The sequence below is a fragment of the Drosophila erecta genome, unplaced genomic scaffold (genome assembly GCF_003286155.1).
Source record: "Drosophila erecta strain 14021-0224.00,06,07 unplaced genomic scaffold, DereRS2 tig00000283-arrow-arrow-pilon, whole genome shotgun sequence".
NCBI classification, from domain to species: domain Eukaryota; kingdom Metazoa; phylum Arthropoda; class Insecta; order Diptera; family Drosophilidae; genus Drosophila; species Drosophila erecta.
Window position 1 is genome coordinate 1,464,782 of NW_020825217.1, and position 23,242 is coordinate 1,488,023.

General features: G+C 51.3%; 1 protein-coding gene across 4 annotated transcripts; it reads right to left on the reverse strand.

Moving 5' to 3' along the window:
• Positions 1 to 1,221: 1,221 nt before the first annotated feature.
• LOC6555638 (glutamate receptor ionotropic, NMDA 2B) lies at positions 1,222 to 23,182 on the reverse strand. 4 transcript variants are annotated; one of them, XM_001982485.3, is made up of 11 exons: positions 22,774 to 23,182; positions 17,149 to 17,858; positions 7,690 to 8,461; positions 7,364 to 7,514; positions 6,548 to 7,141; positions 6,163 to 6,452; positions 5,951 to 6,103; positions 5,733 to 5,884; positions 4,823 to 5,330; positions 4,631 to 4,735; positions 1,222 to 1,818 (listed from the first exon to the last, which is right to left on the reverse strand). In XM_001982485.3, the coding sequence occupies exons 2-11, from the start codon at positions 17,630 to 17,632 to the stop codon at positions 1,776 to 1,778; spliced, it is 3,252 nt and encodes a 1,083-aa protein (XP_001982521.1). In that variant the 5' UTR covers positions 17,633 to 17,858; positions 22,774 to 23,182; the 3' UTR covers positions 1,222 to 1,775. The 4 variants fall into 4 exon arrangements, with proteins under 4 accessions (XP_001982521.1, XP_026838957.1, XP_026838958.1 ...); XM_026983156.1 differs by lacking the exon at positions 17,149 to 17,858; XM_026983157.1 differs by lacking the exons at positions 17,149 to 17,858; positions 22,774 to 23,182 and adding an exon at positions 11,631 to 11,657.
• Between the last annotated feature and the right edge of the window lie 60 nt (positions 23,183 to 23,242).

A 23,242-nucleotide genomic window follows, 5' to 3' on the forward strand; every position in this document is an offset into this window, starting at 1 on the left:
TAGTGCTGTCTCGCTCGTACCGCTCTCGTCGTTTTGAACGGCGAGTGGGGCGTGGAACATAATGGTATAACTGTATAACGGCTTAAACGAACAGAGATGGCGTTACGTTAACGAAAATAGTCTCGAAGAAGCACACGCACAGCTAAACGGCCGTGCGTGTTTGGTTGTCTAGTGTATATTAAGTTTTGTTTAAATTTGCATTAGTTAGTTCAATTTTTCGTTTACATTTACGTTCCGCGCTTGCTTTTAGTATTGGTGATCCTCGAGGATCGCTAAACACTTAGAAGACACACATAAATAAATACCAACACAATACATCTCCTTCAATTCGTTAGTTAGCTCATTAATTATTTACGTCGCGTTTTTAGTTTAAATCGTTTAACCTTTGTACATATTTAATTCGATTTCAAGTTTACTTTAAATCTGATTTAAGCACGTTTTGCTCGCCACAACAACAATGCACATTTATAAATATTTTTTATCTCTTCTAGTTAGGTGAGTGGGTGAGTGTTTGAGGGGTGAGGCGGAGGTGTGCAGTGGGAGAGTTGAGAGACAGGAGAGAGAGTTTGCCATAACTTTCACATGCAGGAGTCGCTCCAGCAAGCGAAATTCTCATTTGCCTTTGCTCCTTGCCAGGATGACGAGGATAATGGAGGATAGTCGTGTGTGGGGGTGGGGACGTTTGGCTCTCTCTCAACAAGCAAGCGAAATGAAAGTGAAAGCGAAAGTGGAAGAAACAAAGGAAAGCAGCTAAGCGGGCGGGAGAAACTAAAATGAAGCCTTTATAGTAGTCGTGTGGGAATCTCCTAGTGAGATGAAAATTTCGTGTTGGCCTTGCTTTTGATTCTTCTTGTGTTTTTATATAATTTTTATATCAAAAACAGAAAAATATAAGATACATATATGTATATTCATATGTAAATATTTCTTGTTTGTTCTTTAAATGTATATGTATATGTACGTGTATATGCAATAACATTTATATCGTCGTAATCATAGGTAAATACATATAAATCTGTTAATGTGTACATTTAATAATGGGCGTGACAACCGGCGCCTGTTCTCGTCCTCGTCCTCGTGTTTGCCTTCGACATACGCTTACTTGAATATGATTCGTAAATATTTACTATCCAAAAAAAGACAACAAATGAAACAGCAATCACAAACAATCAAACGGATTACATACAAACATGGCCAACTCTGGGTTGGACCTACGCCTATTCCTCTACTGCTTCTTGTTAACGCTTAACAGTTCAATCGTCAAAAATGCGACGGTTGATCTCCCCAACTTCTCATTTAAAACTTCGTTTATGAAATACTCGTGCGGCGGCTGGTTGGCTTTTTTTTTTTGCTTGTTAGCTTGTTACTCCCCATGTTCCACTTAGTTTAACGCTTGGTTTACATTTGGTTTGGTTTTACATTTAGTTTAACTTTATACAATCTTTGGGCTTTTCTAGGCTGCAAATCTGGGCTTAGTTCTTGATTCTGGATTGTGGATTCTGGATTCTAGATTCTGGGTTCTCTATCCTCGACTATCTACTACTGACTATCGAGTTGTGTGCGGTTTTCGTGAGGCGCTTTGGGTTCATTTCTCTTTCGCTATCTCGTCCCTAACTTTCGAAAGCTTTTAGTTCACATTTTGTTTGAAACGTTGATTTTGATTAGACGTACTCGCTGTAGGATGGCACTCCGGCACGATTGCGAATGTTTGTCTAGTGTGAGTAGCATGCCCTCCTCCGTGGGCAGGTCCAAGTGCTCCAAGTGCTCCAAACGCTTCAAAGCACTGTCTCCATCTCGGCGATTTCCGTCTTGTACGACCTGCGATCCCATTACGATTTGGGTGTTGGGTTTGCAAAGAGAGAACGGGTTGGATCCCGAGTGTTAGTTAACGGATTCGGCACCGTGCACGCATCGCGTAGATATATGCTACTGCTACGGAACACCAAGCATGCTTAACGGATTAACTGGTGCAGGACATGCGTTGCGGGCTACGCTAATTAGCATGCCATCCAATGAAAAATGTGACAAATTGTAATCAGGTCTCTTGGGGCTGGGCGATGGGTAGATGGGCAGATGGGTAGTTGGGTAGGGGATGGGATGCTGGAATACTGGTAGCAGCTCCGATTGCCAACGTGTGCGGATATGTGTGTCAAGGCAGAAGTCGTGTACAGCGTGTCAGTGTGTGTGTTGCCGTGGAGAATCAAAAACATTAGCAGTACTGGCGGAGGGGGCGGGGGACAAGGTGGATGCGGATGCGATGGCGCAAGACCTGGGCATCATCAATCAATCAGGGTCCAACGGGGCGAGCACTCAAGGATTCGCATGTAAATAAATTAGTGCCAAAAAGTAAATGCGAAAAGCGAATCATCGAAAGGGGCGAGCATTGGGATGTGAGGTCGGAGTGGCCGTCACACGATCGGACAGGTGTTCCATTCCAATAAAGGGTTTTCGGTTCCCCCTTTCCCCTTGGCATCACTGCTGTCCGTTGGCCATCATCAATTTATCAGCCCGCATGCCACGCCCCCTGTCTCGGGCCAAATATCCTGGCTTGGCTTTGAAGTATTATCCACGTTTACCCGGACTCCCAGTTCTCCGGCGAAATGCAAAATGCGTGTACATACGAGTGTTTTGGCTAGCAATTTGGGGCGCTCCCGTACCGCCAACCTAATCTGGAGAACTCGAGAAGTTTCGTTGTCTCTGTTTTGGTGCGGCGTAAAACTGGTTAACACGAAAGCCAAAAGTCAGCACGTGGAACGTGTTCTGGGAAAAACGGATTCACTGCCATCCGTAACGATGAGCAGCCACCCTGTGAATGCGCCCTCTCGCCACCTGCAGGATGCAGGGCGCAGCGGGAAAGGCCCACACCCAAGTCCACAACGAACCAAAAGCCGACATAAATAACTATCCATTCGTGGCGTTGGATAAATCTTCGCACGCCATAATGCACACAACAGACACTGAGCAGGATAGCGGACGGAGGACGGATGACTAAGAACACCGTACAACAGACACGCAACCGCATAGAACAACGCTCCACCTGTTCGACCACGCCCACCACCCCATGCCAATTCGCCGGAGCAGGTCTCGGACTGTTTACCTGTTAGTAATTAATGCAAATGTCTCCTAGCATCCGAGCTGGCACGGTGGATGGGATTTTGGAAACAGGACACAAAAAATCAGACCCTTGACTCGGGCTTACAAAAAAAGGGGGAATCAGAGCTTTCTGGCCCGAAATAGAATGCGATATACTTAGTTCAACAAAGTACAGATATAATCGGTGAACATTGTACAAAACCACTGTGCACCACCACAAATCACATTGCCAAACAAAGGAATCGAGCAGGAGTCCAGAGGAACTCGACCGCCGTGTGCTCGAAGCAGCGACCACCCTGGAAAAGGTGCACACAGTAAAGTACCTGTGAACAGAGACTTTTTACTTTAAATTGTACTTTATCCTTGGAATAAATGGTCTAAAGAGTTTCTAGTAAAGCGCAAAAACATCCAGACCCATTAAAGACTGATCGCCATTGAGTACAACTTAGTCTTTTACCCCAGAGCACCATCGTCATGCACAGATTTATAATCCTCAGTCCGCAGAGCCCTTTGAATGGCATCCACCCAGCCCCCAGTGAAGCACCACAAAGTCGTCCTAAGCAGTGCAACCGGGACGGCGGGGCAGGGGGAACCTGGCTCGGAGGTGGGTTGCCAGGTGGCGGAGCGCAGCACAGATAAAGGTGTTGGCCCCACACAAAACTGGGATTGTGTCGCCGGGCAGTGGGACGGATACAGAGTGATTGACTGACTGCCTGACCATTGGAACTTGCGGTGGAGGTTCAGAGGAGGAGTGCGAAGTGCGGAGTGCGGAGCTTGACGATGCCAATGGAGATGGAAACGATGATGTGGATGCCGACTGCCTGCTCCTCACTGAAGGCTGGATGCTGGAAACCCTGATCCGTTAATTGCTGCCCCTGCTGGCCAGGGGTTGCAGCTGAAAATGTGGACGGTCGTAAAGCGTTCCCACATCCGATTATCTACCCGGCGCCCAACCCATTGTGGACGATATGCAAATGGACAGACCCATACAATCTCGCAACTTCCCAGGCACTTGACACAAAGGCAAGGCTCCATTGCCACTGCTCTCCTGTGCTGGCATGAATGACAACAGGAACTGCCGGAAATTGTGCTATAACTAAAGACTATAACCAAGGACTGTTTCCCCGCCCGAGTTTGTGGGTATGAAGAGTAGGACTGCGGATTGGGGGCTGAGGTGTGGGTTGTGGGCGGTGGGCGTGGGCGGTGCGTGGGCGTGGGCTTCAGGCCGAGTCTGTATGCTGAATCAGGAACCGAGATAAAGTAATTTAATAAAGTCATTTCCATATATTTATATTAGAGGAGAAACCAGAGAAATGCCCAAGGGGCGACTTGGACCGTTGTAGCAGCTGCCCAGCATCATTAGCGAGGCCAGTAACGAGTCCCGTTCCGCTCCGGAAAAAGAGAACACTGAACCGTGCTGGAATGTTATCCTAAGCAATTGCTTAATTTAATTACTGCCGCGGGAGGAGGGAATCAGGAGTCGGGAGTTCTTGTGCAGGGAATCGTGCAGGAAAAGGCATGCACAAAGAAAACTTACCACCTGTATAGATCTTGGGCGCTGGCGGCGAGACTCAGGTTGCCCAGCAGTGGCGGCCGCTCCTTGAGATGATGGTGGTTCAGCAGGTCCGAGGAGGAGGCCAGCCTGCAAGGAGTAATGTGCATGGACACAGTGTTAGCCTAGCTCACCATGATGATGGCGTGTGAGCCGTGAAGAGCAGCGTACACTCACCTCAGCTGCGGCGCCTTGATGCCATGCTTGTCCATGACCTTCTCCAGCTGGCGGACGCGGAGGCGGGACATGTCCAGCTCGTGCTTGACCTTCCAGAGATGCGTGTCGCAGATGGGGTCGTTGCAGCGGTGCTTCTTCAGGATCTCGGTGGCCTCGAAGACGGCGCCCCGGAAGGTCAGCGATTTGCCCATGGACAGCGAGATGAGGGCGCAGCAGTGGCCGCCGTCCTTCTTGGCCAGCCGCTTGCGGATATACTTAAAGTAGACGTGCTCGAGCAGCAGGAGGAGCGCCGCCAGCAGGATCCCGGCCATTAGGAGCAGAAAGGCGGACAAGAACTGCTCCAGCGCCAGCGGGTCCGAGGATTTATGCTCCTGCTTGCCCGGACGGCACGTGCCCGTCATCCAGTAGCGACGCAGCCGCTCCAGGTCTCCGTTCGCACGGAACTCAAGTAGCCGCTTGTTGAACATCTGTACGTACTTGGAGTTGCGACTGAATGCCAGCCCGTATCCTGAAGCGAAAGTAATATAAATAATAATATAATTTATATCAATTAATAATATAAATTTCAGCAGGACGTTGCCTTGCAATGCTAATATCTTCCATGGGGACCACACAAATAAGTGCATTAAAATTACCAGTGTAACGCACGAAAATGAAAACTACTTCGCCCGACGTTGAGCGTTATATTACAAATGTTGTTAATGAGCCAAGTGAGTGTTACCAGCAACGGCGAAAAGTTTGCCACCCACACTTGATGCGCTTCAACTTTCAGCCAAGCCGTTTTCACAGTTTACGAGCTGATGGAAACTAATTTAATAATAAATTCAAATGACAATCTAATGCCCGTCAGAGAGTGGAGAAGTTTGAAGACACATGGGGGAAAAGGAGAGAGAAAGGGAGCAGTGCTTACCCGTCATGGCATACCAGCTGCCCACGGTCATGAGCCGGCAGTCCTCATCCTGGGCTACCAAGTAGTCCAGCACAGTGCCATCGTAGATGAAGGAGTCCAAGTTGCCGTTGAGCACGGCGGCCACTCCATCCGCCACACTCGTCTTGTTGTACCTGCGTGAGATGGAAGATCAGTGCTCCGTGGAACCCACCTCACCCTAGGCCATGGGAGTAACTCACTGCCGCATGTAGTTGTGCATGACGTTGAAGTACTTGTGGATGGTCGAGTCCGTGTGGCTGTACGGGATGGTGCCGAACTTGAAGGAGGGCTTGTGGGAGAAGGGATGCACCAGGCGGCTGTCGTTGAGACCGCTGAACTCGTGGAACTCCTCCCTAGGAAGTAGACAATGAGGTCAGATATTACGTCCGAGCCCAAAGTCTCGCAGGCTTACCTCGTTATCATGAAGGCGGCCAGGTTGGCAGTGTATATGGCCAGAAATACCACGGCGAAGAGTGCCCACACATTGGTCATGAAGCGCGAGGTGAAGCCACGCGGCGAGTCCACATGGACGGCGGCCTGGAAGAGCACGGCCCAAACCAGCCAGTAGGTGCGGAACAAGGAGAAGCGATACGGGGTCACGTTGGTGTTCTGCAGGTAGAGCTTCATGTCGTAGCCGCTGGGCGAGAGCCACTCGAAGAGGAAGATCATAAAGGTGGCCGCCTGGATGGCCACTATGCCCACCTGGACGCAGAGAAAGGAGAGAGGGAGGAGCAAGGAGCAAGGACACTTACCAGTGAGAAGGCTGGACAGAGCACGGCTTCAGAGGGGCTACTTACCAGCATCCAGGAGGCCGTGTCGAAGGGCTCCAAAAAAGCCGTCGGCGAGATGATGCCAGTGCGCTTCGCCACCACGATGGCGATGCCGGTCTCCATGAAAGGCTCAGAGAAATCAACGACCGCCTCGCGCTCCGTGTTGATCATCAGCGAAGTGAGGACCATGTCCGTCTTGCGGTTGACCAGGTCGGCGATCAGGCCGTTCCACTTGCCATTCTCGAGGGTACCCCATTTACCATCTTCGACCCGCACCAGCTCGTAGGTGAAGCCCAGCTCCTCGGCAAACTTCTCCAGCAGGTCTATGCAGAAGCCGCTGCAGCACTGGTAAAAGGACTCGTTGCGGTGTGCCTGGCCCACGTCGATGTCGGCGGCCATCTCGTGGTCGGCCGCCACCCGGCAGAGCACACCACGGTCCATCAGGCACTTGCCACTCACCGGGTCCGCAGGCGACAGATTGATATAGGGTGCCTCTTCGAGGAATGTGATCTTCAAATGGAACTTCTCCGGCACGCCCTGGGGCGGGGCGTGCGAGTTGCCGGGCCACGCAATGTCGCGGATGTCCAGCTTCTGCGTCTCCCAGGACTTCCACACTCCAATCTGCCCCAATTGGAGTCGTGGTTCAGATCAGCATAAGTACAAAGCGGTGCGAGATCGATTGATCGGTGCGGGATCAGAGTGGGTCGTGGATCGTGGTTTAGAGTGGTTCAGAGTGGTTCAGAGTGGATCAGATTGGATCAGAGTGGAGCGGGAAGAGTGAGCGTGGGAAGAGTGGCAAAGTAAGAAAGGACTGAGAAAAGCATGCAAGCAACTCCCACTTACCTCTTCCCACACAAGGTTCTTGTTGTTGGCACTGGGTCGGAGGTTCATGATCTTGAGCTCCGCCGAGCGCAGGTCCCCGTCCGCCGTGAACTCGATGTTCGGCTTGTTGAGGTCGCCCTCGATGGACACGTTGCGCAAGTACTTGAAGAAGCTGGGAAAGAGACCGAATGCTTAATAGAAGGCCCGGGGCTCAGTTTGACTACAGGATTCTTCTCTATTTTTAAAAGTACGCTCTCCTGTTTGGTCCTTCACTTAAGTCTAAACACTACGTCGGATCGTTTCGGATGCAAGCATGCAGAGCACACAACATGGTGATGTCCACTTACATTTCTCCGTTGTCCCAGCGACCGCGTCCCTCGTCCTCGCAGGACAAAGACTGGGTGGTGAGGCGGCGGTCACGGTTAGCCGGGTCCGTTAGGTAGGCCTCCACGCCGTAGCTGTAGATCTTGATGGCGTTGGAGATCTCGTTCATGAGCGCCGCGCTGGAGGTGTCGAAGTGCACGCCAAGCATGCCGACGGGGAACTGGGAGTGGGCGTCCTTCTTTTCAATGACCGACTGGCTGACTACCCACACGTAATTTTCTCCGGTGAGCTTCATCTCCTCGGCGGCGCGCAGGATGGTGATGGCCTCGGTCTGCGTGGCGTAAAGCAGCATCACCCGGGCCTCACTGTTTACCAGCTCCATGAGATCGCTGGTGCGGGTGACCACGATCGAGTTGAGGATGGTGAACTTGAAGTGCTCCTGCATCTCAGCCACCCGCTCCCGCACCGCCTGCACGAAGTCATCGTGACCGGCTATCTGCGACGTGACCACCGAGAACTGGTGCCACTTGTAGCGCTCCAGGATGCTCAGCATTGCGGCGCTTTGGTGCTCGATGCTGGGAGCCAGCTGCAGCTGCAGCGTCGATTGCGAGGCCCGTCGTTCCAGACCCGAGTTGTCTGCGTTCCACGAGATAACCGGTATGCCCAGGTAGCCGGCCAGTTGCAGGAAGTACTGGGCCGAGGCCGTGCTGTGCCCGAACTGTTCGTTGTTCATCATGTACAGGATTGCGGAGACGTTCACGCGGAGGAACTCCTTGCACAGTGTGCTTAGGATGGCTGGCGGACAAAGGGATTAGCAGAGTTAGCATTGGGTGTTGCAATTCAGGGGAAAATTCTCGTAGCACAAATCGCCACCCACATTCATACCGAAAATTATGCAAATAAGTTTTAAATGCAGAGAGAATTTGTTTCCAAACGAAACACATTTGTCTGCGGCTCCCTGGGTGCAATCCGTTCGTGCTCATTTGCTTATCTGACCGACCAACCCTCTAAAAACCGCTTCAGCCCCAGCTGCTGATCCCAATTCCAATTCCAATTCGGACCCCAGTCCCTATCCCCATCCCAATCAAAATCTCAATCTCAGCTCGTGCGTGTCCTGTGTACAGATGTGTGGCAATTAATTGCAGATTAGCCACCTTCCGAACTTGTTTTACGAGTGGCTGGTGCTACCCGTTGGAGTGGGAGCCTTTTATTGGTTGCGGCCACCCCAAGGATGCGGTGGGTGGGTGCCCACGGCAGTCGGGGCACTTTGCGCGGACTCTGTTTAGCCTACTAGCCAATTGACCTTTTTTTTAAAGTATTGCGGGACGCTTCTTCACAGTCATAGGGTAATTAATCCATATGCAATCTCTAAGGACTTCAGGGATGGGTTCTGGGTGTCGGGACTTGGCAACCGATGCCATTGTTCACCAGTGACTATAGACAATTTCGGAAGTTTTGCCTGCCTAGGGGGCTGGAGGGGCGCCTTTGGGTTGGGAAGGTGAAGGCGAAATCAATGACAAGACATTGTCAAGTCCTAGGGAACTTGGGATGCCCTCTGTTCGCCCCCTTGCCCCCGGAGAACTGTCAGTCTTCTGTCAATGCTTTGGCAAAATGTGAAATCTCATCAAAAAGTTTAATTAACTTTTTCATCACTTTACTTCTGCTATCTGCATTCCATCGCTACTAGAGGCTAGGATGTCGGATCGCAGGGCTGGGGAGTGGCGGGAGCTGGGCTCTGCTAATTTTTCATCCTGCCCGCAGACGTCTTGCAGTATCCCTGCATTCAATTACCAGTTCCCTGTCGGGACTCGCCCGGATGGATTCAAAGCCGCAGATATGTATAGATGCAAAGATACGCAGATGGATGGCTGGATGGATAGGCCCTGCCATAGGCATAGGCAACCGCACTCGGGATGATGGATCGATGGGTGATGGGCAATGGGCAATGGGCAATGGGAAATGGGCAATGGGCGATGGCCCATCGCTTGATTGGAATGCCCAGGGGGAGGACTTGGGGTGAGTTTCCTTACACTGACGACCTTTGTCCGCATTTAACCGAGAATAGAAATTCACTTAACGGAATTAGGCTCGGCCCGGTCAGGCGGGGGCACGCCCTCCCACTCCAAAATTTTAATTTCGTTTTAATGGAGCATTTTTGATTCCTCCGGCACGTCCATTACGAATTTAATTGCATGCATTAGGCATCCTGTAATTGCATTACTAAGTGTCGCCTCTGCAGGGTACTCACAGTGGAGCCGTAAAAACTGGAACTGCTCTGGGAGGTCCAATGAATGGATGGGGCGGGGTGGGGTGGTGTTCTGGCCTCAAATCCTACTCACGTTTGAGGTAATCCAGACCCCAAAGTGCGTAATGCGGTGTGGTGATGCGGAGCGCGTCAAGGTGAGCGGCAGTTGAACCATGTTTGCCGCCCCAAAGGACTACGGTAGCTCACAATTTCGGTGCCACAAAGGAGCTGCGAAACTGGCTTTTTGTAATGTGCAAATTGAATTTTGACACAGCCCCAATTTGAGTGCCAACGGAGGAGCTGATTGTTGTACCAGAGCAGGAGTCAGCTGACAGCTGTCGGCTGTGAGTTGGCTCCGGCTTTGAGTCTTTTCGCATTCGTCCTTGCTCGACTTGTCTGCCCTGACAGCAGCCGCAGGGGGAAGTGGGGATGCGTCTGTCAACTTATTATAACATCCATTAATTTCATTTAAGCATCATTCAATTGCCTTCGTTTTTATCGTAAGTTATCACAAGTTGCCAACAATGCAAGTAACAGAGTGGAGGGAAGGTGTCATGCGTGAGCGAGAGTCGCCCAACCACTTCGCATCCGCAATGGCATCCGCACTCGCATCCGCATCCGCATCCGCATCCGCATCTTGCTGCCACTCTGGAGCAACTTTTTACATTCGGCCCGACGCAGGCAAGTGGAAAAAGCGCCGACAGGCGCTCCACCCAGGCAGAACATAAATCTAGTTGCCCTAGAAAGTGTATCTCTCAGCACACAGAAAACTTCGCATTCGCTTCCGCGTCCGCGTCCGCATCGACATCCGCGGAGCAGGATGACATAAAGCACAGTTAGGAGTAGCAGCTGTCCCATGTCCCAGCACTTTGACTCGCGCTCGATAATCCAGAATTGGGAAATTCAATACGGGTAGTTGGGAGGGAAAAGCTAGTAGCTGGTAGCTGGTAGATGGTTACTGAATGCGAAACCCGCATCAAAAGCGATGGAAACTTTTGCCTGCTGGGTTAGCTGGCAGGGGATCCACATTGTGCACACGCAATTAAATATTTGCAGTGATAATTTCGGACGATTAAGCAATCGTCATTTATTCCTGTATCATCGATTACAGATGTATCTTTAGGTGCTGCTTCATCGAGCTTCATCTGGCAATTCAGCAATTGCTCTTTCTTTAAAGGAAAGCACAACTAGCTACTTTAATGTTAGAAATTGGAGCTCAATTGCATGAAATCTAGGACTGTTAACTAGCGAATACAAGTGGACCAGGCTGCTCCTTTCCACGGAAATGTAGTTGAAATATCTGTGTGCCTAATCCGGACACGGAAACTAGTTGGTCGAAATAGTTATTCAGCTCCGAATTGTTGAGCTCAGACTTGTGACCTCAGCACCACCCCAGACATCCTAGGCACCCCAGCTTCCCACCCATCCAGCCACCCGTTCCTTACGAGCACACGCACAGATCCGACAGGGCGTGGCATGCCAATAAAAAGAAATGCCATGCATGGCAGCATAACAACAACTAGACGAGCGGCGACAGCAGGAAGGACTGCGCTGTGCGACTGAGGAGGGAAAGCAAAGCGACCCGAACTAAACTCGATTCTTGGGCTGGGCGCTGGGAGCAGCCTCATATATTTTATAACTTGACGTCACGGGCCCCAACGCCAGCGGCTCCCACTTCCCGCTTCGCCCAGCCCGCACTCCACCACTCCAGCAGCTCACCACTCCACTTCGCAGATACGAACAGCCGAAACTCGCATGACGACAATGACAGGGAGAAGAGAGCAAGGACAGCAAGGACAGCAAGGACAGCAAGGACGGCAAGGACATTAGTGAGAAAGCGCCCAAACATCTTATCGAATATCAAAGTGTTGCCAGATGATTTTTCGCTTTTCATGCTCTTGTCGGATGAGTTTTGCACGTGAAGTATTCAACACACACAGTCTGTAAAATGGACGGGTCCGGACTCGGTAGCAACCCATATTCAGCTCACAGGACGAGCGGACATGTGGGGCGTGTACCTTCTACCACGTCAGCTTAGCTGACTCACATCTTAGAGCTGCTTCGTGATATGCCTTTCAAGACCCTACTGGGCTTAGGAAGCAGCCAAGTGCCAGAAACATAACGCATGAAATAAGTGAGGTTGTATGATCACGCCAAGATCTTACGTAACTTACGGTGGCGCCCAGGATCGCAATGATGTTGTCCAACGTGATCTCGCCATTGAATGCTTTATAGCGGCAATGCATATGCTGTAATTAAACATCCTTGAGAGGAACGGCTTCTTTCCCTTCTTATTCGATTCCATCATCCAATTAATCTGATTCAAAGAGAGGTGAAGGCTTAAGGCGATAGGAGCCCGAGAAACACCCAAGGACGCGGGCGTCACAGCCACGGCAAATTACTCCGCAGCTGCTGACACGGCGACCAGCTGAAAAGGGCTGGCGGGAGTGGCGAAAGTTTGGTGCAAAGTGAAGCGTCATAGTAGTTCTTCTGCCCCTTTCGGTCGCCCCATAGTGCGACACGCCTCCATCTTGCGCCTTCTAAGGTTTCAGCGGCCTGGCAACCTGAGAGCCTTGCGTACGGTCCTCACCCGCCTTCATCACTCCCAGCTCCCCAGAGAGCGTGTTGGCACCCAGACCACCGAGCAGCCTAGGCCACAACCGCAACCACTTGGCCAGTCGGGCCATTAGGCGTGGTTGCGCCTCAGTTCGCAGCTCTCCGCTCTGGCCGCCTCACTCGGATCGGAACCGTTTTGTGGCTCTAAGTTTGGGCCATGGACTTGGCCCTGCTCGGTGGACTTCTGGGCCATCATTAGCAGCTGAGCGTGTATAATCAGGCAATTCAGTGTCCATTTTGTGTCTGGTCTGCTCGGCGGGGACCGGGGACCGGTGACCACTGACCACCCCTTGACCGGCACCTCTTATCGACTCCGTCACCGCAGGCATGTGTGCGATGTCAACAGACTTAAGCGAAGTTCATAGCGTGTAACCCGAGACCATCTCGACGCACATGCTCCTCCCCCCATGGCGCACCCTCGGGCCGAGTCCTATTCCATCTTCATTCCCGAGAGAAATGGTCCAAGTTCAAAAGTCTCCCAGCGAGAGCAGCAGATAGCGTACATACACACACATACAGTATCCGGCTACAGCCACGAAACGCCAGGAAGAAGGGAAAAGGTCTGGGGCGTGGCAGGATTAGGCTCGAGGGCCATTCTTGACCTGCCAGTGACTCCAAGGATGCGCCTCCTTCTTGCGACGGCGCCAATTAGTAGAACAGCGTCGGATTCCGGCTGGATTTAAGTTCCGTTTGGCTGGCCTGTGTGTGTGCATCGGCCAAAAATCATACCATGGTATGAAGTAGTTGGGAAAAGCAGAGGGAGTTGTTCCAGTTGCTCTTCACTGTACTTTAAAGAACTAAACTAGTGAAGAGCTAAGCTCGTTACTATTCAAAAGCCTAATTTAATACAGCTTGCATCTGGAATAGTTCCGTAAGCCGTGACTTTCTAGACCAGATGACAAACCATACAAGCAATGGGAACTGGTAAATTTATCAGCCACCAGTTTGGATTTTTTCGGGTGCTCTGGGTCCATTTATTGATGGCTCTTTCCCCCAGTGTGTCTGCGGTGGGGACTCGATGTCTGCTGCTTCCCTCCCCCAGCTCTTGTCCGCTGCCCGGACCATTGTCCTGCTTGATTTGGCCTGGCCTGGGCTGGCCTCCATCTCGTCCATCTTGGCCGCAGGCTTTGGATCCGTTTCTTTTTCGTTTTCATACCCCAGTTGCCTGCTTGCCCACTGCTGCCATCCATTTGTTTGGGGTTTGTTTCGAGAGCAGGCCACAGTGCTGGTGGATTGCCCTTGGCTCACATACAGGCATGTACCGCCAGGGAGCAGCAGCTGCGGCCGAGTACTTGCAAGTTGTCAACAAATGCGGTAACACAGCCACTCGTGTTCGCTATCCCAGCTGCAGCGGTGGGAGCCGCCACCTGGCAGGTGTGGCAAGTGCATGCTGCTGACGACAGGTACAGGTACAGGGAGAGGCCAGAACAGGATAGGAAAGGACAGGAGAGGACAGGAGCAGGAGCAGGATCCGGCCACAATAGCTTATTAATGCGCACTGGCAGGGAATGCAAAGGTGGTGAGAGGCGACATGCAAACATGGTGTAAACAAGGTTAACGGCGCTGACAGGGTCGCTGGACCTGGTCATTCATTGCCGGTTGCAGTAGCTAGTGGCCAATGGCCAGCTGGGCAGTAATCGCGGGTTCAATGGCTAATAATAAAGGACCAAGTGGCCCAAGTGGGTGATGGAAGCTGACAGGTTCCCCGCCCCCGGTAGAAAACCAAAGGGAACGACAAGAAAAATGACTTAGGGCTGGCTGCTGGGGATTGCAGGGTTGTCGGACCGGATACTGGCTCACAATGGAGTGATATATGATACGCCCTGGTCTCCAGTTCCGCTTGGTTCGATTTAAATGAAAATGTCATTTAGCAAAGTGGAGACAACTGGACAGAATCATTCATTCAATCAACCGCTTATTGACGGCATCGCCCATACGCCATGTGGGCCAGCATGAATGGGGAGGCACTACCCTCTCCAGTCAGCCATCAATTGCAGTTAGGGCATCGCTTTTGACACGACGATGTCCAGGATGCGTGTGCAAGGCTATAGGCTGGCGTAACTCGCAATCGTTCAAGGTCAATCGACGACTGACATCGAGATGGCACAACAGGTCAAAGGTATGTGAGTCACTCGATTGCACGAAGCGCTCAATTATCCTATCAATTTGGCTTCGCTACTATTGTTATGCAATTAATGCAAATCAGCCGGATGAGCAGATACTAATGGACGTGTCAAAGAGTGGGCGGAAATCGAGTGGGAGTGGCTGTGGCAGAGGGGTAAGAGGATAACAGATTACACGTACGTACACAAAGCACTTGTGTGTGCAGTGGGTGGCAAACCGAAAAAGGGTTAACCTGTCTGCATGAAAATGTGGCTCTGTTGTTGATGCTCGTGTTGAAGTGCCGATAACGATTATTGGTCCTGACCACTCGTTTCACCAGGTTTCCCATTACTCTCCCAGCTCATTTTGGAGCAACCTTCTAGGAATTTGCCCGTGGAAAGCATCATATTGTGCCGCTTTACTTCTACTATCCCCACAGACTCGTTCTCAAATACTGCCTTCATCTGAGGTAATTGCCCTGTTTTCCATCGCCGCAAATGAGCCAAACTCGATAATAAGGCCATCAAAGTTTATGGCTGCCACAAGAAAGGGGCAAGCACACACAGCTCGGGCTCAGCCGCCCCAAACCTGACCTGGTAATCGTTTGTTGTGTCTAGGGGTTAAAGTAAATACGATTTTGTATGAAATTGCTTTGACATAAAATCATCTACTACGCTGTGGGGCAGACTGAGCTCGAGTTGGAGCCTCGGAATGAAAGGCACTTGTCGAAAAGGAACTTTCGCCTGACCTGCACAGCTCATCCAACGTAATGCTCATGGCAGGGAATGGGAACGGGAATGGGAATGTGAATGGGTTGGATGACAACTTCAACTGGACGACCGCTGACTCGAATTCAATTTCCATACGATTATTATGGAACTTGCTGGCACAAGTCCTGCCAAACTATGTCCGGCAATCAATGGAAGGAATGCGAAGGGGAACGGGAATGCAATCAGGCATCAGGCGGCGAGCGAAGGCAGACTTTTCCACCTAAGGCGGATGTAAAAGTGGGCGGTAATAGGGGGAATTCGGACTGGGGAAGAAATCAGGACAGCATCACGCGTTTATTGTTCGACATTCGAGAGAAATAACAATCGTCTCAGCAACTGAACAAGCCCGGTGTCTGTCAATGTGAGAGCGAGTGTGCGTGGGTGCGAAAGCCATAGAAATCCATTATAAATTCCCCATAGAGCTGGGGTGGGGCAATCAACAGACAGACTTTGTTTGCCATGTGTTGTAATTTGCGTACACACAGATACTCGTATTCTCAAGGTCCTGGCCATAATAAACATTTAAACATCATTGGAAATTCATTTGGGTTTTGTTTGCGCTCGCATTTTCCCTTCACCCCCTTGCCGCTCTGCTGTTTACTTTATCAATTTGGCCAACTGTGGAAATTCAACATAAAATTTCGATATGCCCCCAAGTCTGCCCGCCCCCTTGCCACATCCATATGCACATGGCTAACCCGGGCACAATCACTTTTGGCCATGCCCACTTCCCACATGCCACATCCCACTTCCCGCCCGGAGATGTTAAGTTCTGCTCCTGGTCCTGATCCGGCCCTTTTTATAGCTGTGCATATTTTTGTGCCACGATGCGAATTTCGGGTTCGGAGTCGTGTTCGGTCCTGGTCCGTGGCAGTTGTATGTGGCACAGAGAATGCAATTTGTAGACATGGGCACTTCGAGCGTAGTTTTTTGATATGCACTTTTGCGCTTGCGAAACGGAATCTGGGACTCGGGATTATGCAATCGAAAAGGAAAAAAGTGCAGAAGCGGTGGCATAAATATCTACTTGGCAACCCTGTTGCAGGACTGAGTGCCCTGGCAGCCCTGCGCGGCTTAAATGTACCACTTGCACAGTGGCACCTGACGAATTGTCACTCAACCACAGCAGAGAAACGAAACTCACCATGCCCTTGGGTGTCCTGACAACCCTGGCAGGGTCTTGCCGGAGATTTCTATGCTTATGTCATGATGTTACATTTTCATTGAAAACGCCCTAGCAACCCTGCAAAGCCAGCTCTTGCAATTTGAAATTAAGCTTTTGTCGACTAATCAAAGCACTCGGCAACTCTACAACACTGCACAACCGCTTTCAAGCCAAAGCGTTGACAACTCTGCAAGCGTTTAATTACAGCCTGGCTTGGCCTGGTCATTTATTTATGTGCGTCGCGTTCACTCGGCCATTAAGCAGTTTTCTTCGTTTCCTCATTTTCATTTCCATTTTCGTTTTTGTTTTCATTATCATTTTAATTTTTATTCACGTTTACGCTTTATTGCGTCGTCGTGAGTGGCAAAGGGGGTTAAGCGCTTAAGAAGCTCTAAATGAACGGCCATTAAAAATGCGCACGCAATCAAGAGCCCACCAGGTGTCGACGCCCACGACCTGTAAGCTGTGAGCTATGAGATGTGACCTGTGACCTGTGACCTGCGCCCCGTGGTCACAATAAACGTCGGTAAACAAATTTCGCGCTACATAATTGGAAAAAAGGAGCATTGTGAAGGACACTCACCCGTCGGACTCGGCGTCAGCGACATCATGTCGAAGTGGATGTTCTTCTGCTCGAAGGAGTAGTCCTTGAGAAAGGTCAGCTTGGCGCCGCGCGTCTTCGTTAATCCGGTGACCGCGTTGTTGATGCTGCGCAGGTACTCGCGCTTTCCGAAGTTCGTGTGCGGCGCGATCAGGCCGATGTTGAGCTGCTCCTTGTTGGCCGCCGCGCCCTTGCTCAGGCTGCCGCCTCCGTTGGTCAGCCGGAGGCCCTGGCAGGATCTGGTGTCCAGGACCAGCAGGGTCAGGACCGTGAGAAGGAGCAGCGGGATGGGCCCGCTTGGAGGGGTGAGTGTTGGCTTTCGTCTACTTGTTGTGCTATTGTGCTGGCTGCTGGCAGTGTTCAAAGTGGCGATTGGCGTTTGCATTGGCATTGGCATTGTGGTAGGCGTGGGCATGGGCGTCGGCCCATCCATGCCGCGTTTCAGCTTGACGCGACTGGGCATCATGGCTCGTGGACTACTAGATCCTGAAGTTCGCTGGGATCCGGTGCTCAGTGCTCCGGTGGCCTCTAGTGCATCTGGCCGGGATTTTGTCAATCGTCTGGGCTGTGCTATTGTTTGGATTGTGGATGGATTGCGTTTTCCTGAACAGTCTGCGTCCGCTCGCTGGCCGCTTTTCCCTCTGTTCGCTTCCCCAGGCAGTTGATGGGCTTGTATTGACTGCTGCGCATTGCTTAATTCAAACGGGCAACAGAAGTTATGTACAGCACATGTACCCACCCACCCACATCAACATACACATGCACACACACATATGCACATGCACACAGGCACACAGACACACCTGCACACATACACACACCTAGGCAGCAACACCTGCAGCAGCAATGGCAACACTCGTCGTTGACGTTTTCCGCCATTTCCGTTTCCGCTACTAATTTGTTATGGCCGGAAAAGGCACCGTGGAGCCATTTGCGCACATCGCGAATTTCGGCACCCCTCTGCAAGGAATGTCGTTCGCAACCTTTCGCATCCACTGTGCCGAACGTGCCGCCTGCTGGTCGCCGCCGAGGGCATTCCTCCTCCACCCTCGCCGCCCTGGACTGAATAATAAGAGAGAAGAGTGTAGCTGCCTTTGAAATGATGAGAACTCGGGGGGCTTTATCAACTGGACTGCTCAGGTATTGTAATAGGTGTCTTGCATTAAGTTCTGGGTACAATGGAAGGAAGCATTGCCAACAGCAGGGAAATGAGTTCTGAACAACTGTGGGTGGCAGCGCAGAAATGTATGCTACACAGATGTCAGATATGGTTTCTCAGCTCACAGGGTACTCCGCCCTTCGATACCCCCCAGCCCCCCCGCCCACACAGTTTTTCACTCGGATTCAATTTGAGCGCAGCTTGCCATTCTACATAAATTAAATGCGACATTGGTCCGCATAATCGCTGCTCTGGCACACACACTCTCGCCTCCGCCTCCTCCGTTAGGTTCCCGATTCCTGATTCAAGCATCCCCCAACACCCAACCCCCAACCGCTCCCCCCCCCCCCCCCCCCCCCCCCCCCCCACGCCCGCAGGGAATGCGGCATTTACTCGCGAAATTTTCACTTTGAATTTTGAATGCTGCCAGTAGCTGTAGTAAAAACAGCCCAGAACACGGTGGAGCAAGGCAGCTGAATCTGCGGAAACAGAAATCGGGAATCGGAAGGTGGCAGGCGGAAGGCAGCAGGCGGCAGGCGGAAAGTGGCAAGTAGAGTTGGAACGCGAGAACGCGGATACAGATATCTACTGAGTCCCTCTGTCATCTGCCAACCCTCTCCTTTCGATTTCCCGCACAGTCTAGCCATTATGATAGTCATCACCATTAATATCTCCACATATTGCGGCTGCTGGTAGTTGCGCTGTATCTCATTCTGGGTCTTCGGCCCGAATTTGCGCTTCGTTTGTAGCTATTGGTACACTCGGAAAAACCTTCATTCTTATGCAACTTGGTCTGTCATTCGAAAATCCCCAGGACTGTTTATCCTTTGCATACTCCTAGACATCCTTATACATTTCTGTTACCAGCGGATTCGTTTTTCATTTACTAGTTCATTTATTGGATCAAAGCCGACGATAGCCTCACCCCGTTCTTTTCTGTGTGCCCCACAGCCAAAGCTCTGGGCTTGGCTTTGGGCGTCGCCTGCTGCGGCTTCGTGTTATCATCGAATTCCACCCCCTGCGCCGAAAGGGGGCGTGGCGGCGGCAGGGGTCGTGGCTCCTGCGTCAGCAAGTTGCTCGACTTCATTTCGTGTTGCGGCGGTCTTCGCCTTTCGCATCTCTTGGCTGCGCGGCAAACAGAAGCTGTTTGGTCTTATAATTTGTCGGTTGTCGGTTGTTGGTTGTTGGTTGGCTCGCCGCTTGGCGTAGCCCCTGGTTTGGCTTAAACTGTGTTTTGACACTTAGCTGCCTGGCTGTCAATAGGCGGGGTTGGAACCACTTTCTGCCCCACTTCCCTGGCTCGTTTGCAGGAAAGAGTGATTACTTTGTTGGGGCCAAGCGGCAGGCACAAAGGCACAAAGGAAGCAGGACCCAATGCTCCGTGCAATGGCCGCCAAAGGCGCCGAAGGTCATGGGCTCCTCGGCGGCTGTCTCCGCATGGCCCCATTTCTCCATCTCTCTCCATCTCTCTCCAGGCTCATCCCTGCACATCTGTGTGCGTGTGTGTGCGTAAATGTCTGTGTGTGCCTACATGTGTTTCGTACTTTTCGTACATGATGGCGGCAATAAATTGTATCTTATGAGAAAAGAAACCAAAATAACAGACATCCCGGGTAACGTGGCTCATAGTCCCCACAAAGAACCCTCCCTCTCCTAGATTTTTCTTGGAGCAGGGGCGGTATTTCGAGCTCGGGGGCTACATCATTCATCGGACGTGTAATGAATTCACGGCGTATTAAACTTTTGATTGAAAATGCTGGTTGCTCCGGCTCTCTCAGCTAGCGTCTTTTCTTCTGGCCCTGTTGTTGTTGCCCCTCTGACAATGGCATTATCATCAACCCTCTGTGTGTGCGTAAGTTTATGACTTTTGCCGGACATTTCGGAGCTAGGCTCAAGTTGTGTGTTGCTATACTTGGCTGCTTTGGATACAGGTTCTTTAACGAACACACGCATGTAGTGCACAGGGAGAAAAACTTGTATTACGCAAAGAGCAGGCATCTCAGTGAGGCAGCAGTGCTTCTTGCAACTCAGCGAAAACTGACCGAGTTATCCTCGGTGTACAGTTCATTTGCCAGAGCTGAACCCTTTTTAGAGTTATTTACTTTCTAGCGTGGCTTGCCGCTTTCGTCTTCTTTTTCTACCCGTTCTGTCATCCTCTTTCACTGACCTCGCCCACAAATGCAATACACGTATTTATTTATTTGTGTGTTTCATTCCCCCTACTTCCATACGCTTTGCCGACGTCCTTGGCCCCTGCGTCATCCGCTCCCTTTCTTTAGCCGTGCTTTATCGTTCCCGGCCAACGGATCCTTGTTAGGTCAGATCCAAATAGGTTAGCTTTAGGCCAAACAGATGACTGGGTGGATGGGCGGTGGTGGGAGTGGGAGGAAGCCGTCTTATTTGACAGGACGGCGACCGCTGTCAGCCCCAATCCCCTCTAGACAAACATGGCCGGTTGCTTATTAGTTTGGGCCAAACGTTGGCTGTCAACGCTTTTCTTTGTTCCAGCGACACTGGCCCTATTTTTCTTTTCGCACTTCCAAAAAAGGGCAGGATTCCCTGGTGCTCGCCGGCGTGAAAAATGACTACGTGTTATCTGTGTGACACTTATGGTGTCCCTTTCCACATCCGGCGAGATCTGGCTGGCACCTAATTCATTGGACCCCACCCAAGTTTCGGCTTGTTGTGCCGCCAAACAACAAGCAAACAAAAGTTCGCTGCCCAAAGTTGGCCGAATGCAAATCCCGCTGCAACAACGCGTCGGCCAAACAACTGTACTTGTAGAAGCAACAAAAAGGACGTACAGGCGCAGAAACAGGAACAGGAACAGGATAAACTAACACGATGTCAGTTTGTCCTGCCTCGCGTTTGTGCCATGTTGTGTTGTGTTGGCCGAGCAGTTTCGGCCCCGACTGAGATGTACTTGCCGCAGTGTTCATTGTGGCACACTAGAGGCATCCTTGGCCGGTGACCTTGAGCGATGGAAGAGGGGGGGGTTCCCCAAAAAGATTCAATACCGACTTACCGACTGGCTAGTGAACGATCTGTAGGCTCTCTACACAGACAAAAACCATAGGCCGATAACTTGGTACGAACGGGCAGCCCTGAATAATTGGGATCTTTCTGGGAGATGGAAATATGAGCACTGGAGATCACATCAACTTTTCAACTTCTCCTACCTTATCTCAACGGGATAATCTGTGAAACATTGTAGTAGGAAATGTTTTTCGAAGAAAAGATATGTAGAGGTGTTCATTGGAGCCCATCGATTTTGCTAAATATTCAATGCACTACCCCATTCCGGTTTGTTTACTTTTCAGGATGCGGCTGGCGAACGTGCCAAAATGGGTCAAAGGGCGAGGGTAAGGTGTAGAACTTAGAAAGTGGGCGGGGCCCCAGCGCGCCCCAAAAGCCGCCCAAGGCTGCTCCGCTTGGCCTTCCGCCTCGAATTAGCGAAAATTTCATAATAATAAAAATCTCAAACTTGGTGGCGCGATTGGGTGGCGGATGGAATGGGCGGGGCGGGGCGGGGCAGGACGGGGTGTTGCTTGATGGGTGGTGCACGGTGGCTTCGAGTGGGTGGGTGGGTCGGCTGTCGAGGGGTCTGTCATTGCAGGCTCTTAATTAAAATGTGTTGCAGGGGCTGGTGGGCGGCGCGGTGGGGCTTTTGTTTTGCTTTCGCGCTGTTTTCCTTCTGCACTTCTGATGCACTTGGCCATTGTTGTTGCGCTGCCTGCGGTTGTTGTTGCTGTTGTTTTTGCTCTTATTGTTGTTGTTATTGTTGTTGTTGTTGTTGTGATTGGCACACTCACTCACACACTCGAACAAAAACAAAATAAAGAGTGACAGTGGGGCTGCCGCTGCATTTCTCCATTGCACTTTCCCGTGATTATTTTTATTAAGCCCGATGTTTTTCGCAGCTGCTGTTGTTGTTGCTACTTAGCGTAAAGTTTGCAAGCGTGCGGGGGATGCGGGGGAAGCTGGGGAAGAGTGGCTTGCTGGAAAGGGTGGGGCCTAAAACTGAAACATGAAGCAAGTCCACACCCAAAAATTCAAAGACACGCACAACGACAACGACAGCGACAGCGGCGATGACGACGACGCAGCCTCACTCACACAGACGTGAGGCAGGCACACGAACACATACACACACACACACATGGACATACACGCCCAAAAAAAAAAACGACGAAAAAGTTCATCTGTTTTGTTGTTGCTCATGTATTTTTTCGCCATCATTCCGCTGTGCTTTCTCTATTTCTCCCCCCCGCACCCATTCCACTTCCCCTCCGCCTGTCCAACCCCATCCACACATTTTTTGTCCTTTTGCCATTGCTGTTGTTGTTGTTGTTGTTCCGTTGATGTTGCTGCGCTGCTTTCTTTGTTATAAAACAAAACACACTCGGATTGTCACATGGGCGGGGTGGATATGCAAGTCCTGGGCTTACGTTTACGTTCGCATCCTGGACGCAGTGCTCACTTGGTCAGTTGGCGGTCAGTCCAGTGTGTGTCTAGTGCTAGGCGTTAGTCCGAAGTCCCAAGACCCTAGTCCCAAGTCCCGAGTCCAAAGTCTGAGGTGTCAAGTCCGGCTCCGAAATTCGAGTCCGTTTCAGCGGGCCAAGCCAAGCTCAGCTCAGTGTCGGAAACGGAAACGGAAACTGAGACTGAAACTGAAGCCAAACCTGGCGGCTCTCTGCCTCTGGACGCCTGGCAGCTCCTGCAGATGCAGATGCGGATGCGGGTGCGGGTGCGAGCGAGCAGAACCGAACAGGACTCTGAACGGCACGGAGCGAGCTAAACGAACGGAACGGAGCGCGCTCTGCGGACTGAATTCGATGAGCCACCGAATGGCACTGCCAGGCAGCCATGGAGCCGCCTCTGTCGCGAGCAAGAGGAAGCACTCTTCCGCAGCTTCCA

Coding starts and splice junctions, on each gene's coding strand:
- LOC6555638 (XM_001982485.3), bottom strand. CDS start 17,632: ATGATGCCCAGTCGCGTCAAGCTGAAACGCGGCATGGATGGGCCGACG. Junction 8,462..17,148: donor GCTGACGCCGAGTCCGACGG/GTGAGTGTCCTT, acceptor TTTGTCCGCCAG/CCATCCTAAGCACACTGTGC. Junction 1,819..4,630: donor GCCCAAGATCTATACAGGTG/GTAAGTTTTCTT, acceptor ATGGGATCGCAG/GTCGTACAAGACGGAAATCG.